Here is a 13,760-nt window from a genome sequence, read left to right on the forward strand (position 1 = left end):
AAAAATTACTGATTGTTCTTTAAACCTAAAGAAAGTCCTATTCTTTGGGTTAAAAAAAAAAAAAACAACGAAACCGTGCCACCTCTCCTGGATGTGGGAGTGGGTTCCCCAGGGGTCATGCAAGTCATTTGTCTGTCACTTATGCTCCCCGTGAATTCTACTTTCTCCCGTTTCTTCACGTAAAAAGTCATCACGGTGAGAGAAATACAGGGTGTTAAGCACGTTCACAAATCTTAAATTTATGCAACCACAGCAGAGACCAGGTCCGCGAATTTGAAAGGCAGTCAAACACAAACGCTTCCTATTCTGGAAAAGAAGAAAAAGCTAATGTGATGCAGAGTCCGGACTCCACGGGACAGTAGTAGATGGAGCCGCCGAAGAAAAACCGACTCCGGCAGAAGCCACGTCGGGAAACCAACTCGGGAGGCTGGATCCCTAAACCCGAAAGATAACCAGTCCGTGGACGGGGTTTCTCACGAATACGGGGCACGCGTGATCACACCCAGGTTGGCCTGACTTTTAGAAGTACAAAGTAGCAACTTTGCTGCCACCGGGAGCACGAAGTTGGGAAGTTTGTTTCCGAGGCCGCGCGTGTACCTGGCTTTCCTGGGGCCCAAGGCCTCCGCGTTCGCGGCGCCGCCGCTCCCGCCGCGGGGACGGTGCGTGGGGACCACTCCTCCCCAGGCCCGAGAGAGACGCCGGCTCCCTCGAGCCCTGGTGGGGTCGCCACACGTCGCGCAACCTCCCTGCCGGAGCGCGGTGCCGCCGCCGTCCCACACGCGTTCCGAAGGGCCTGAGGTCCCTGGGCCTCCCCGCTGCTCCCACGAGGTCCCCGGGCCTCCCAGCCCACCCCCCGGGATGGACGCGGCGTCCAGGTGGCCGAGCCCCGCGCCGCGGGGGTGGCGCCTTGGTGCTGCTTCACCCCGGGGCGGGGCAGGGAAGAGGCGGGGGTGCGGGCGGAGCTGGATGGCCGCCACCCGGCCCCCGGGGACCCGCTCGCACCCGCTCCCCGCGCGCCCCCCGCACAGTGCTCATGCGCGCCGCGCAGCCTTTATAGCCGCGCGGGAGCCGCGCTTTCCGCACTCGGGCGCAGCCGGGCGGATCCGACTCAGGTGCAGAGCCTTCGGCGTCCGGCGTGGGCTTGAGGGTCCCTGCCGCCAGCCAGTTCTCTCTCCCCTCTGTCGCTCGCAGCCTGTCTGTCTTCATAGCGCACACTCCTCCTGGTCCGGGGTTGCACTTCGATTCTGGGTTTGGCTCGGTTTGCAGCCCGAGCGTCGCCTCCAGCTAGAGAAGGGGGCACGAGCTCCCGGGCAGCGGGCCTCTCCCTTTCCTTGGTCGCCCCTGGGTTTCCGACGAGTGCGGTGAGAGGTTGGGGTGGGGGGCGGATCCCGCAGACGCGGGCGGGCTCGGCGGGGGTGGGGACGCAGGGGTCTCGGTTGCATTCTCCGTCTCTCCCAGGTCCGAGTAGCCCCTCTTCCACCAACCATGTGGGCATCCTGGATCCCGGTTCTCTGCCTCGGTGGGTACGCGCCCCTCCCCGCCCCCTTCCCCTCGCACCGAGCGAGGTGGAAGCTGGAGTCAGCCCTCGCGCTGTCCTCTCTCCGCAGGTGTCTGTCTGCTGCTGCCGCCGGAGCCTGTAGGCAGCGAGGGAGCCGGTGAGTTGCGGGTCCCGGCTCGCGGAGCAAGGCTTCGTCCGGGTGGTGGGATGGCCTGCGGGCGGGCTCGTGGAATCGCGCTCAGATGGAGCCGCTGGGCCAAGGCCAGGTACCGGAGCGTCAGGGCGCGAGGGCTGGCACTGCTGCCTGGCTCACCCCATTCATACCCACAGCCTGTCTACTCCAGCTTCCCCGTTTGTCGCTTGCGAAGGAGCTCCTGGGGTCCGATGGGGACAGTCTTCGCAAGGTGCAGAGAAGGAAGCCTCCCACATTCCCCTCCCCCAGCAAGCCGAGCCGACTGTCAAGGCTAGCGGTATTCGTTGAGCCCCACCGAGGGAAACACTAGTCCCGGGTGTTTCGCAGCGTTTGGAATCAGGGAGAAGCCTTCAGACTGTCAGAGGGGACAGAGAGAGAGAGACAGAGAGGTTTTGGGCTTAAGAGACACTTACGTCGTTGTCCCATCTCGTTTGACCCTCTTCCTGTGTTTCCAGGAATGACTCCCTATAAAAGCATCTATGGGCTCATTTCACGTTCGAGAGAATCTGAAAAGTTTGTTTCCCATCTAGAAGTCCGAGTAAGGGTGTGTGGTTCAGTGTATTTTATAAAATGTAAAAAGCAGACTCTCTTTTCAAAATCTATCCTTTATTTCCCTTGAAAGGAGAAATGAAGGTAAGTATTGCAGAGGACTGTATTCAGCGCCCCCTGACACACACACACACTAAAATCAGAGCTGGCAGCTGAAGGCTGAGCCTCTCTGGTGCGTCCGAAACTGGGAGGTAGGATTGAGGCTGTTTGGTAACAGGCATGAAGCACACAGTATGAGGCTGCTGGTTTGGGTAAGGATTTTAACTGGCCCAGCAATCTAGAGTATTTCAGAGCATTCATAGTCAGCATTGTACTTTTCATGGAGTCCTGCCTTCCCTTCCATGGACGTATACAGTCCAGGGTACAGCTAGGCACACAGAGCTCTTAGAAGAGGCTCCTTGTTAGAGGTGGGATACTCAGTTGGGCAGTATGACCAGATAGCATTACTATCTCGGGGGGAAAAAAAAATAAGCATTTTTTCTGAAATTATTAACATCTGTTTCAAAAAGATTTGGATAGCCACAATTTCCAGTGTTTAGAAAATAGTATTTAATAACAATATTTAATAATTCATCAGCAAACTGATGAATTAATATGTTTATTAAGGTATCTTGTTACATGTTGCCAAGGGCTTGTCTCTAACATCTTTTGTAGTAGTAACTGCAATTATTCATCAAGTTGATCATGTAAAACCTCAGTATTAGCGCAGGCAGATTCTGTACTGTCTGAGCTGCTGGGGAAGCCCTCAGTATTAACAGTATCTTCTAAAACTGCATTCACTGCATGATATCTCTCCCTGCACAGATTTGGGGCAGAAATAAGCTGGTTCAATTCAGATAAAAATGCTCTGTTCTGAAGGGGTCTAACTTCTCTGTTTACTGCCCTGCAGGAGAGGTAGAATTTTCCTTGAGCTGTGTGACCTTGGGCAAGTTAACCTCATGGCTTTATTTATTTCAGCAAAAATGAATGGTTGAGCTAAATGGTATTCTTTAAAGTGAAGCATCTTTTGACTGATTTGCTTAAATTAAAATATAATTTTAATGCACGGCACTTGACAAAAACTGATATAAATGGCACTCCGAAGGAAAGGATGACTTCAATTTGTGTGTGTCATGAAAATGTTCCTCAGAGGTTCAACCCAGATTTAATATCTTCACCTCAGGCAATTATGTACACAATTATAATCAGAGTTGAGATTCTTGTATTTCTAGAATGAATTAATAAATGGCCAATGACTAACATTATTTTCTAGTTCTCATATATTTCCAAACTAATAAGAACTGAGAAAATTCTCCCATTAGACTTTATAGTGACTGAGGACTAGATTAACTGGAAAACTTATTTTTGGCTTGCTAAAATCTGGAATGGAGGAAACCATACCTAAGTCAATATTCTTAACAAAAAGTGTAGAAATTAGGAAAGTAAAATTTTAATCTCACATCCTAGTTCCCCCACCACTACTCAAAAAGTCCTCAGAATGGTTATTACATTCTTTCCTTTCTCTTCAGTTCCCATCGCTATCACATGCTTTACCAGAGGCCTGGACATCAGGAAAGAAAAAGCAGATGTCCTCTGCCCAGGCGGCTGCCCTCTGGAAGAGTTCTCCGTGTTTGGGCACATAGTGTACGCGTCTGTATCAAGCATATGTGGCGCCGCTGTCCACAGGTAAGCCCGGATACACCAAGGGGAGAGGAAAACAAGTGTAATTATTTCCTTTCCCTCATTAGCCATCTGGACACCCCCTCTCACCTATTCTTTATTTTGGTGCCAATCTTGGCCATAGAAGATGGGTACACTTTTAAGATTTTCCTGGATCTCCTTGAATCACCAACTACATAAGGGAAGCTTTCTGAATAAAGGCAAATTGCATTATTTTTTGATAGCTTGCTTCCTGTGATTCTAAAACACTCCTAGGGCTTCCCTGGTGGCTCAGATGGTAAAGAATCTGCCTCCAATGCAGGAAATCTGGGTTCAGTCCTTGGGTTGGGAAGATCCCCATGGAGGAGGAAATGGCAACCTACTCCAGTATTCTTGCCTGGAGAATCCCATTGACAGAGGAGCCTGGTGGCTACAGTTCATGGGGTCGCAGTGTCGGACACGACTGAGCGGCTAAGCACAGGAAAGATTCCTAACCATGTACTCTATTACTGAGTTTTTACCATACAGCAGTCATTATTTTAACTTCCAAGACAATGGTACAGCTATACAAGGTAGGTTCACTTTTACCCCATTTTACAGACGAGGAAATTGGATTCAGAGAGTTGTCAAGTATCTAGCCCAAGGTTACTATTGTTAGCAAGTGCCAGAGCTGGGACTGAAAGCCCAGGTCTGCCTCCAGAGCCCATATTCATCACCACTCTGCTATCCTGCAAGAGAATGGCCAGGATGACACTTCTTTTCAATGAAGTCCAAGGACAGGTAGTTAAGTATTTTGGAAAACTAAGAAAATCATTCTACCCTCTTAACTCTGATCCTCTGAGCTATATATAGGGAAGAGGATACTGCAAGTGTGTATTTACTAACACTAAAGAAGTTTAACGGCACCAAACTATTTCCCTGGGCAGATTTTGTACCTCTGGACTTTTTCAAAAAGGTTGACAGTTTTTGAAAAGGTTGATGGCTTCCCTGCTGCACTGTTTTCTTGACTAGTCAGAGCAATAGATGCAACATAGCAGTATAAAGTCAGTCCAATGCCCCTGCAAAAGTGTGGATAGAATCTCAGCTGCTATTCTTGTGTTGCAGGGGGGTAATTGGCAACTCAGGGGGACCTGTGAGAATCTATAGCCTGCCAGGTCGAGAAAACTATTCCTCAGTAGTTGCCAATGGCATCCAGTCTCAGACGCTTTCCAGATGGTCCACTTCTTTCACAGTGACAAGTAGGTACAATTAAATTGTTCTTACTTTTGCATGAATATTTTCTCCCTAAACCCCAAGAATGTTTTCTGCTTTTCTCAGCTCAAACTCTTTGACTCTGATGGAAAAACTTGTGATCAAGCATGGAGAGGTCAACTATGAGTTAAGGTCAGGGGATATGAAGGGTCAGGGACACACTCAAACCAAACTTGGGCTAATGGAGGGAAAAATCATCTCACTGCCAGAAGATGGCAATAGAAACTTGAATCGCCTGCAGTCAGGATGCCCTGACATTTAACAAATAACCCTAAAAAAAGAATGAGCGTGAATTCATTTTATGAATACCTCTTAAAAATATGATACAGTAGATTCATTTTGGTTCTTTGAAACTAGATGCAGCAACTACTCCTGCAATTGCACCACTCTATTACATTTATCATCCTATAGAACTCTACATTATTCATTATTCTTTGATGGTAAAGAAGGAAGAAGGAAAACATAGTCTTCTTTTTATTTTAACAGAAGGCAAAAGTGGTACCCAGGAAGCCACAGGGCAAGCAGTGTCCACAGCACATCCAGCAACAGGTATGAAATACAGAACCTGTCTCCTAGTTGCCTGGCACAGCATTGGGAAGTTATAAATAAGTGTTATTGATAGAAGCTCTCCTTCTTTTTAAAATACTGATATATTAAATAAACACAAAGCAAGTGTCTTTACTGGTATATTGAGTAGCGAAACTTTCAGTATTATATTTCAAATTCCTTATCCTTTATTTTCATTGGTAAACTCTGGTACCAAATGTTCTCTTGAAGTCCTACTGTTTCTCCCTGATTTGATAAACTATACCTGGAAACTGGCCTAAGTATCTTGAACTTCTCATTCCATTTGTCATATAAAAAATAAATGAGTGCATGTCTATCTTAAAAATAGCCAAGGATCGTCCTTTCAAAGACTGTGGCAATTTAAAGTCAAAGAAACTAAGAACATTAGAATCTAACTCTGAGTTTCCAATCCTGCCTCAATTGTGGGTTTGGGATATCAAAGTCATGGATTGGGGGCACATTAAATATGGTAGGTCTGTAGGTCTACTACAGTCCTAACTTCTTTTTGGAGGCATTACTTCCCTATTCCAGAAAATCAGGAAATTGAGTTTTTTTTAAAAAGTTTTTTCAAGAATGCCACTCCTTATCATGAGCTTTTTCCATGTGGGTTTCCTTCTGTGGAACTGTCTTCCTGTTGATAATGCCAAATGCTTCTTTTGTTTTAGGTAAACGACTAAAGAAAACACCGGAGAAGAAAACTGGCAATAAGGGTAAGAGTCTGGATATCCATTTGGGAATATAACATTTTTTCTCTCTCCTTTCTTCTTCTTGAAACTGCTAATGGAAAGATTTGTTTGGGTGTTCACAGACTGTAAAGCAGACATTGCATTTCTGATCGATGGGAGTTTTAATATTGGGCAACGCCGATTTAATCTACAGAAGAATTTTGTGGGGAAAGTGGCTCTAATGTTGGGAATTGGAACCGAAGGACCACACGTGGGCCTTGTTCAAGCCAGGTACCACCCTTGAGAAAATGGAAGGAGACTTCAATGATGTCTTGAATGACAACAAATGATCCCTTTAGCGGGTACATTCATTTCAGTTTGGTATAAACATACCGAGTTGCAGACAGTCTGGATTCTCAAACTGTAAAGTCAGAATCTAAGACTGCCTGAGCAGACTGGTAAGTGCTTCCTATTTTGGAATAAAAGGATTTAGAGAATTACGTGCTACCATTTGGGACCAGAAGGCAGGCTAAAGTCTTACTGCTTATACAGATTACCTCTGCACATCTACTTTGCTCAATTCCTAGTTTCTCTTCACTGAAGGAGGAAGTTGTGATTATTTCTCTTCCCTATCCTGTTGCTACTCTTTTTTAGCTCTTTCCATATTCCCTTGATTGGCAATCCGAAGCTTAATCTTTTATTTTTTAATAATATATACTGATGTCTTTTAGGATTATAATATGCTTATTAGAGAAAGCTTGAACAACATATAAAACACACAAAAAACAAATTTCCTAAATATACCCCTCAGAGATAATCAATATAAAATGTTGTATTTCCTTTCAGTATTTTAAGAAAATATTTGATTATACTTACGTGCATTTCTTTTTCAAAAGCTGATTATAAACCTGCTTTTTTATCCTTCAGTATTTTGAACATTTCATATCACAAATACTCTTCGAAAAACGAGTATGTTCCTTAGCATGATTTATTTAACCATTCTGTTGTTTTTTCACACTTGTCCTGTGCTGACATCCTGTGTCATCTTTGTGGCATCTCTGAGGAGTTCATTAGGCTACATTCCCAGAAGTGAGATTGGGTCGAAGGGTTGTGACATTTTTAAGGCTTCTGATAGAAACAGTTAAATTGTTTTCTAAAAAATTGATTCAGTTTAAACTACTCTCAGCAGTGTGTAAGGGTGTCATTAGTATTACAAATATTTATATTTCATTTGTTCTTATTTTTTACAATTGGTTCTTAGATAGAATTTTTTTAACTTGTGGTGTTTTTCTGGCCATACTATGCGGCATGTGGGATCTTAGGTCCTCAACCAGTGACTGAACCTACAGCCCTTGAAGTGGAAGCTGAGAGTCTTAATTGCTGGATCGCCAGGGGAGTCCCCTAGATAGAATTCTTTCAGTGTGAGAATCTTTGCTTTTGTTGTTTTTTATACATAATTTAACCACTGTCCCCCCCAGCCCCCCCAAAATTGAGCTTATTCCATTCATGATATCAATTTATAACTTTAGACAAATGTTTCTTTGATATGTATGCTAATTCTACCATCTTTTCTACAATGCTTGGATTATAGTAGCTTTAGTGTACATTTTAACATCTCATAGGGCAAATTCCCCTCAATGTTTTTCTCCTAATATTTTTTCTTTGCTGTTTTTACCCAATTGGTTTTTCAAGATAAAAGTCTACACTACTTTGTAGACTCATACAAAGACTAGCTTCTCTAAACTTTCTGCTTTATAATTTTTCTATTTTACGAAGAACATGAAATAGATAAACCATGTCAAGTTTATGTTTAAGTAGAATGAAAGAATGTCTCATTAAGGATGCACAAATAAGACTAAACCACATAAATAATTTGTATAGTTGCAAAGTGACCATAAAAATGAAAAAGTTATTGATTCATGACATCTGATTTTGTGACCTAACATTATACACCAGGTATGCAGAAATCATGCCACCAGAAATGCAGGAATACAATGAGTGCAATACTTGTCCTTCAAAAATCTTGATTTAATGGCAATTGATAATGCTAAGATCTTAAAATATTGCACTGATGAAATTTTGACTTCTTTAAAAACTAAACACAATAAATTATGCTGATTTTACTCAACATGGGTTCTAATAAAGTGTTTATAAAAGCTGAAATTTATACTATGTAAACAGTAAAATTTACTATTAAATCTACTAAAAATATCAAATCTATAAAAATATATGTAATTCTAAGACTGGCAAATGTCAATATCATCTAAGAAAAATTCAGTATTATAATACTTTGTAATTTGTTTGCTTGTAAGTTCCCTCATTTTAAAAATGTTGGCCTTAAGTGTCACTGAAATTGCCTTGTCTGATCTGAAAACTGGGTTAATAGACCCAGATTGTTCAGAGCTTCCAAGGTCCCTCCCTGAAGCAGCCTTAGCCTCACACCCACCTGTGATTCAATTATCTGGTGCCCAACTCTGCAGATTTTCCTTGAGCTCAGAGCCCTGAGCCACTTGGTCCAGGTGCTTCATATAGTTGAGGAGTCAGGCAAACCTGAATTTTAAATGTGGTGGTTTTTTTAGGAGGGGGGGTAAGTTACCTAAATGTTTTGGGCCTCCATTTTTTCATTTATTAATTGGGACAACAATTCCTACCTTGTAGAGTTATGAAGTGAGATTAGACTTGTAGCAGGTATTTAGCATATTACTCAGAATACAATAAACCCTCAAGGTGGCAATTGTTTTTGTTACATTTCTGAAAGAACCCTAAAACTTCAAGTAAAGATGCCATGCCTTAGTTGCCTGTATGCTGTGAACTTAAGAAACTTAGGCATTGTCCAATGTAAGGACTTTAAGAAAGGTACATAATGTTCCTTATCTTTCCAATTCTCTCTGGATAACTTTTTTTTTCTTTTTTTTAACCTAGTGAACATCCTAAAATAGAATTTTACTTGAACAACTTTACATCAGCCAAAGATGTTTTGTTTGCTATAAAGGAAGTAGGTTTCAGAGGGGGTAATTCCAATACAGGTAAGTAGACTTTGGTATCTGGGGAGTGACACAGAGAAGGTTATGAATGATCAGACACATAAGACAGTGTTATGCTATTTTATATAAGCAGATGTGAACCTCTTCCCCCTGGAACTGATCTTGGTTAGGTCTGCACTTGATCATCTATTTAATTTTTAATGGAAAAGGTACCAAAGGGTTTACTGATATTGCTCATTAGAAAAACAAAAACATGACATTGTGACTTCTAATCCTCATATTATAAGCAGATGTCACATTAGAGAAGTACCTGTTTAGAATGTTTTAAAGAAATGAAGATCAACAGACTCATCTAATGAATGCAGATGTGACAGGAAGAATGAGAAAAGAACTCTGGACCTTCTGAGGGGAGACTTCCTGTTCTGAGTCTGTAGTGGTACTAATCAGTCACTAAGGGGCTAGACGGAGAGAACAAGTACAGAAGTGGGAGTCAGTTCTGTTTCTGACTGGTGATCGATGTAAAGAAAGGAAATGTGAGGCTTCTGGGAGGTGATGAGGGATGTAGTGTGGGTTGTGAAGACAAAAAAATAGGGCTGACGGATAATTGAACTTTCCCATCCGATGCATCTGTTACAGAAGTGAACTCCATGTAAGTTAAATTCTTAAACTTCAAAGTATGAAGTTGGTACAGGGACACAGAAATGTCATTTGAGCAGTGGTGCTGTTCCAGTTTGCTTCTTTTTCAAACCTAGGAAAAGCCTTGAAGCATACCGCCCAGAAATTCTTCACTGCGGACACTGGAGTGAGAAAAGGGATTCCCAAAGTGGTGGTGGTATTTATTGATGGCTGGCCTTCTGATGACATCGAGGAAGCAGGCATTGTGGCCAGGGAGTTTGGCGTCAATGTATTTATAGTTTCTGTGGCTAAGCCTATCCCTGAGGAACTGGGAATGGTTCAGGATGTTGCATTTGTTGACAAGGTAAAGAGTTGAGATGTCTTTTACTATAGTAGTGAGTCAGTTTTGGACCTCAAGGGGTAGTGCTGACTGGCCCATTATCTGTATTAACTTTGAACATTCAAGATTTAACATTTTCATAATTTTAAAGAAACAACTTCTAATTCCTTTGGATATCTTTTATGTGTCTCTCCCATTAGGCTGTCTGTCGGAATAACGGCTTCTTCTCTTACCACATGCCCAATTGGTTCGGCACCACAAAATACGTAAAGCCTCTGGTACAGAAGCTCTGCACTCACGAGCAAATGATGTGCAGCAAGACCTGTTATAACTCAGTGAACATTGCCTTTCTGATTGATGGCTCCAGTAGTGTTGGAGAAAGTAATTTCCGCCTCATGCTTGAATTTGTTTCCAACATAGCTAAGACTTTTGAAATCTCAGACATTGGTGCCAAGATAGCTGCAGTACAGTTCACCTATGATCAGCGCAGAGAGTTCAGTTTCACTGACTATAGCACCAAAGAGAATGTCCTAGCTGTTATCAGGAACATCCGCTACATGAGTGGTGGGACAGCTACTGGGGATGCCATTTCCTTTACTGTTAGAAATGTGTTTGGGCCCATGAGAGACAGCCCCAACAAGAACTTCCTGGTAATAGTCACAGATGGGCAGTCCTATGACGACGTTCGAGGGCCTGCTGCTGCTGCACATGATGCAGGTAAGGTCCATGTCCTTTGTATGGAAAGGAAACTGGGAGGGCTTCAGTCCAATTTAGGGGTAAATATAAGCTTCAGTATTTGTTGTATTGAACATCTACAGGATGGCAGTCACTGGTCTACGAGTTTTACCCACTATTAACTGATTTGTCAGAGCAGCCCTACTAAATCTCACTCTATAGATAAGGAAACATATGCAAATCTCACCTAGTTAGTGGTGAGGCCAGTCTTAAAACCCAGGCAGAGTATTAAAACCCCAAGAGATTGGGTGGTTAAGGCTCTGTGCTTCCACAAGGAGCACAGTTCTGATCCCTGCTTGGGGAATTAAGATCCCACATGTTGTGAGATGTGACCCCAAAAAATTAAAGAAAAGAAATAAGATTTTGTAATCCTCTAAAAAAACCAAACCAAAACAAAAAACCCAGGCAATTACAGTTTATCATAGCTTACTATGAATCTATTTGATCATTTATCCTAACTTTTAGTTTTCAATCTGGCATGGATTTTCTAAGATAAACAATAAAGACTAATCCTATTTAATTTCTTTTTTAGAGTCTTCCCTCCCACCCCTGACTTTGAGATAATGAAGTTCTATTATAAAAGGATATAAAAAGTTTTTCTTAACCTAACCTTAACATTACTGTTGGCAAAGACCACTAGTTCATGAAACTAGTGTTTCTGAGATCAAACAGGCCAAGAAAAAGCTGAGATTCCCTTTCCTGGGATAAAAACTGAGTGATTGGGAGTCCAAAAATATTTAAAATACAAAAACACTAACTTTGGAGGAAGGAATGAAGAGTTTTACTCTTTTCTATACTTCTCTTTTTCTCTACTTTATTCCTAATGACATTTCCTACTTCCCTGTGGCTCAACTGGTAAAGAATCCACCTGCAATGCCAGAGACCTGGTTTTGATCTGTGGGTTGGGAAGATCCCCTGGAGAAGGGAGACTACCCACGCCAGTATTCTGCCCCAGAGAATTCCATGGACTGTGTAGTCCATGGGGCCACAGAGTCGGACACAACTGACCAACTTCCACTTCACTTTATACATTTATTAGCACCTCTGCTAATGTACTTGTGTTCTTATATAGGTATTGATAGAAGCTTATTAAGTAGGATGTGAGAATGGATACATGAAATTTTTTATATACATTGGCTTATTTCTATACATCTGGCTTAATGTATTCCTTTGTTGAAGATCTGTTTGCTATCATATTCCTTAAAAGTATAGCTTACTCAATTTATGCTAACAGGATTGGATTTAGGCTAAATAAAGTGAACTAAATAAATTCAAATTTATCCTCCCTATATGATTAACTGAACTTAAGGAAGTTGGGCCACACTATTTTCATGAAACTATTGTTTAGTGATAGTGACGTGAGAGTTAACAAAAGTCAGAAAAATAAGATGGGCCTTCAGGGCTAGGTCACAGTTGTTTTGGTTTAACTGCAATTATGTTCTGGGCCTGACCTAAACAACCTGAACTTGAATATAGAATGAAGAGTGAAGAAAATGGAAGGGGAAAAAATGACTTTTTTGCCAGGGAGAGGGGAAGGATTAGCTGCTGATGATAAATCAGAATTATCTCAAGTAGCTTTTACATCATCTAAACCTGCTTTATTTATATCCTAAGTATTCACAACTTTATATAACGAGGAGGAGGCTGAAGCTTTGGATAGGAGGGGAGTAGCTATTTTAGAAACTGAAAAAAAGTTTATGGGAATTTCACTCAGTAGATATAGATGGTAGTCTCCATTCCATAGGTATTTATTTCTGGATGTTTTCATGTTAATACTTTGGCCATATTACATGGCATGCAGTTTCCCAAACCAGGAACTGAACCTTCACCTCTTGTAGTGGAAGCGTGGTCTTTAACCACTGGATTGCCTGGGGAGTCCCTGGCTGTTTTTATTAGATAACTTTTGCTTTGAGATTAAAGACTTTTTTTTTTTTTTAAACTACTGGCTAGTTTGCTAATGTAACACATACAGAATGAAATGGGAGAAAGTTATCATTCAACAGAGAACTAGTCATCATTCCCCAGATTAGAGCTTTAAAAGACTTACCTCATTTGTATGCCGCATGTTCTGTGTCATTCTTTCTTGCTGTATTATACTGGCCATGACTCCAGTATGACTAACTGAAGTGAGGACACTAGGTAGTCCTTTCTCATGCCAAACTCAAGAGGGGAAGTTTTCACCATTTCACTAAATGTTTGTTCTCATTTTTAGATTATCAGGTAAAGAAAGCTTCCTTCTCTTTCTTACCGAATAATTTGGTACAGGGGATTTACTTTAGGCATTTTAAGGCAGTTTCATGTGCAACTGTGTACTTATGTGTGAAAAATATATACATGTAATTTTATGCTTCCCTTGGTTAGGAAGATCCCCTGGAGAAGGGAATGGCAACCCACTCCAGGATTCTTGCTTGGAGAATCCCCATGGACAGAGGAGCCTGGTGGCCTAGTCCATGGGGTTGCAAAGAGTTGGACATGACTGAGCAACTCATGTTGTAATTTTATGCAACTGTAACTTGGTTTTAATTCACTTAAAAATACTTCCATTGTAGGTATCACCATCTTCTCTGTTGGTGTGGCTTGGGCACCTCTGGATGACCTGAAAGATATGGCCTCTAAACCAAAGGAGTCGCATGCCTTCTTCACAAGAGAATTCACAGGATTAGAACCAATTGTTTCTGATGTGATCAGAGGCATCTGTAGAGATTTCTTAGAATCCCAGCAATAA

General features: G+C 42.3%; 1 protein-coding gene across 1 annotated transcript; it reads left to right on the forward strand.

Moving 5' to 3' along the window:
- The first annotated feature begins 1,485 nt into the window (after positions 1–1,485).
- COCH (cochlin) lies at positions 1,486–13,760 on the forward strand. Its single transcript, XM_068991385.1, has 11 exons — positions 1,486–1,519; positions 1,608–1,655; positions 3,749–3,905; positions 4,983–5,116; positions 5,616–5,678; positions 6,362–6,406; positions 6,505–6,652; positions 9,284–9,387; positions 10,098–10,324; positions 10,501–11,017; positions 13,585–13,760. The coding sequence occupies exons 1-11, from the start codon at positions 1,486–1,488 to the stop codon at positions 13,758–13,760; spliced, it is 1,653 nt and encodes a 550-aa protein (XP_068847486.1).

Source organism: Capricornis sumatraensis, chromosome 19, assembly GCF_032405125.1.
Source record: "Capricornis sumatraensis isolate serow.1 chromosome 19, serow.2, whole genome shotgun sequence".
In the NCBI taxonomy this organism is placed as follows: domain Eukaryota; kingdom Metazoa; phylum Chordata; class Mammalia; order Artiodactyla; family Bovidae; genus Capricornis; species Capricornis sumatraensis.

Coding starts and splice junctions, on each gene's coding strand:
- COCH (XM_068991385.1), top strand. CDS start 1,486: ATGTGGGCATCCTGGATCCCGGTTCTCTGCCTCG. Junction 1,656..3,748: donor TGTAGGCAGCGAGGGAGCCG/GTGAGTTGCGGG, acceptor CTTTCTCTTCAG/TTCCCATCGCTATCACATGC. Junction 6,653..9,283: donor GTGGGCCTTGTTCAAGCCAG/GTACCACCCTTG, acceptor TTTTTAACCTAG/TGAACATCCTAAAATAGAAT.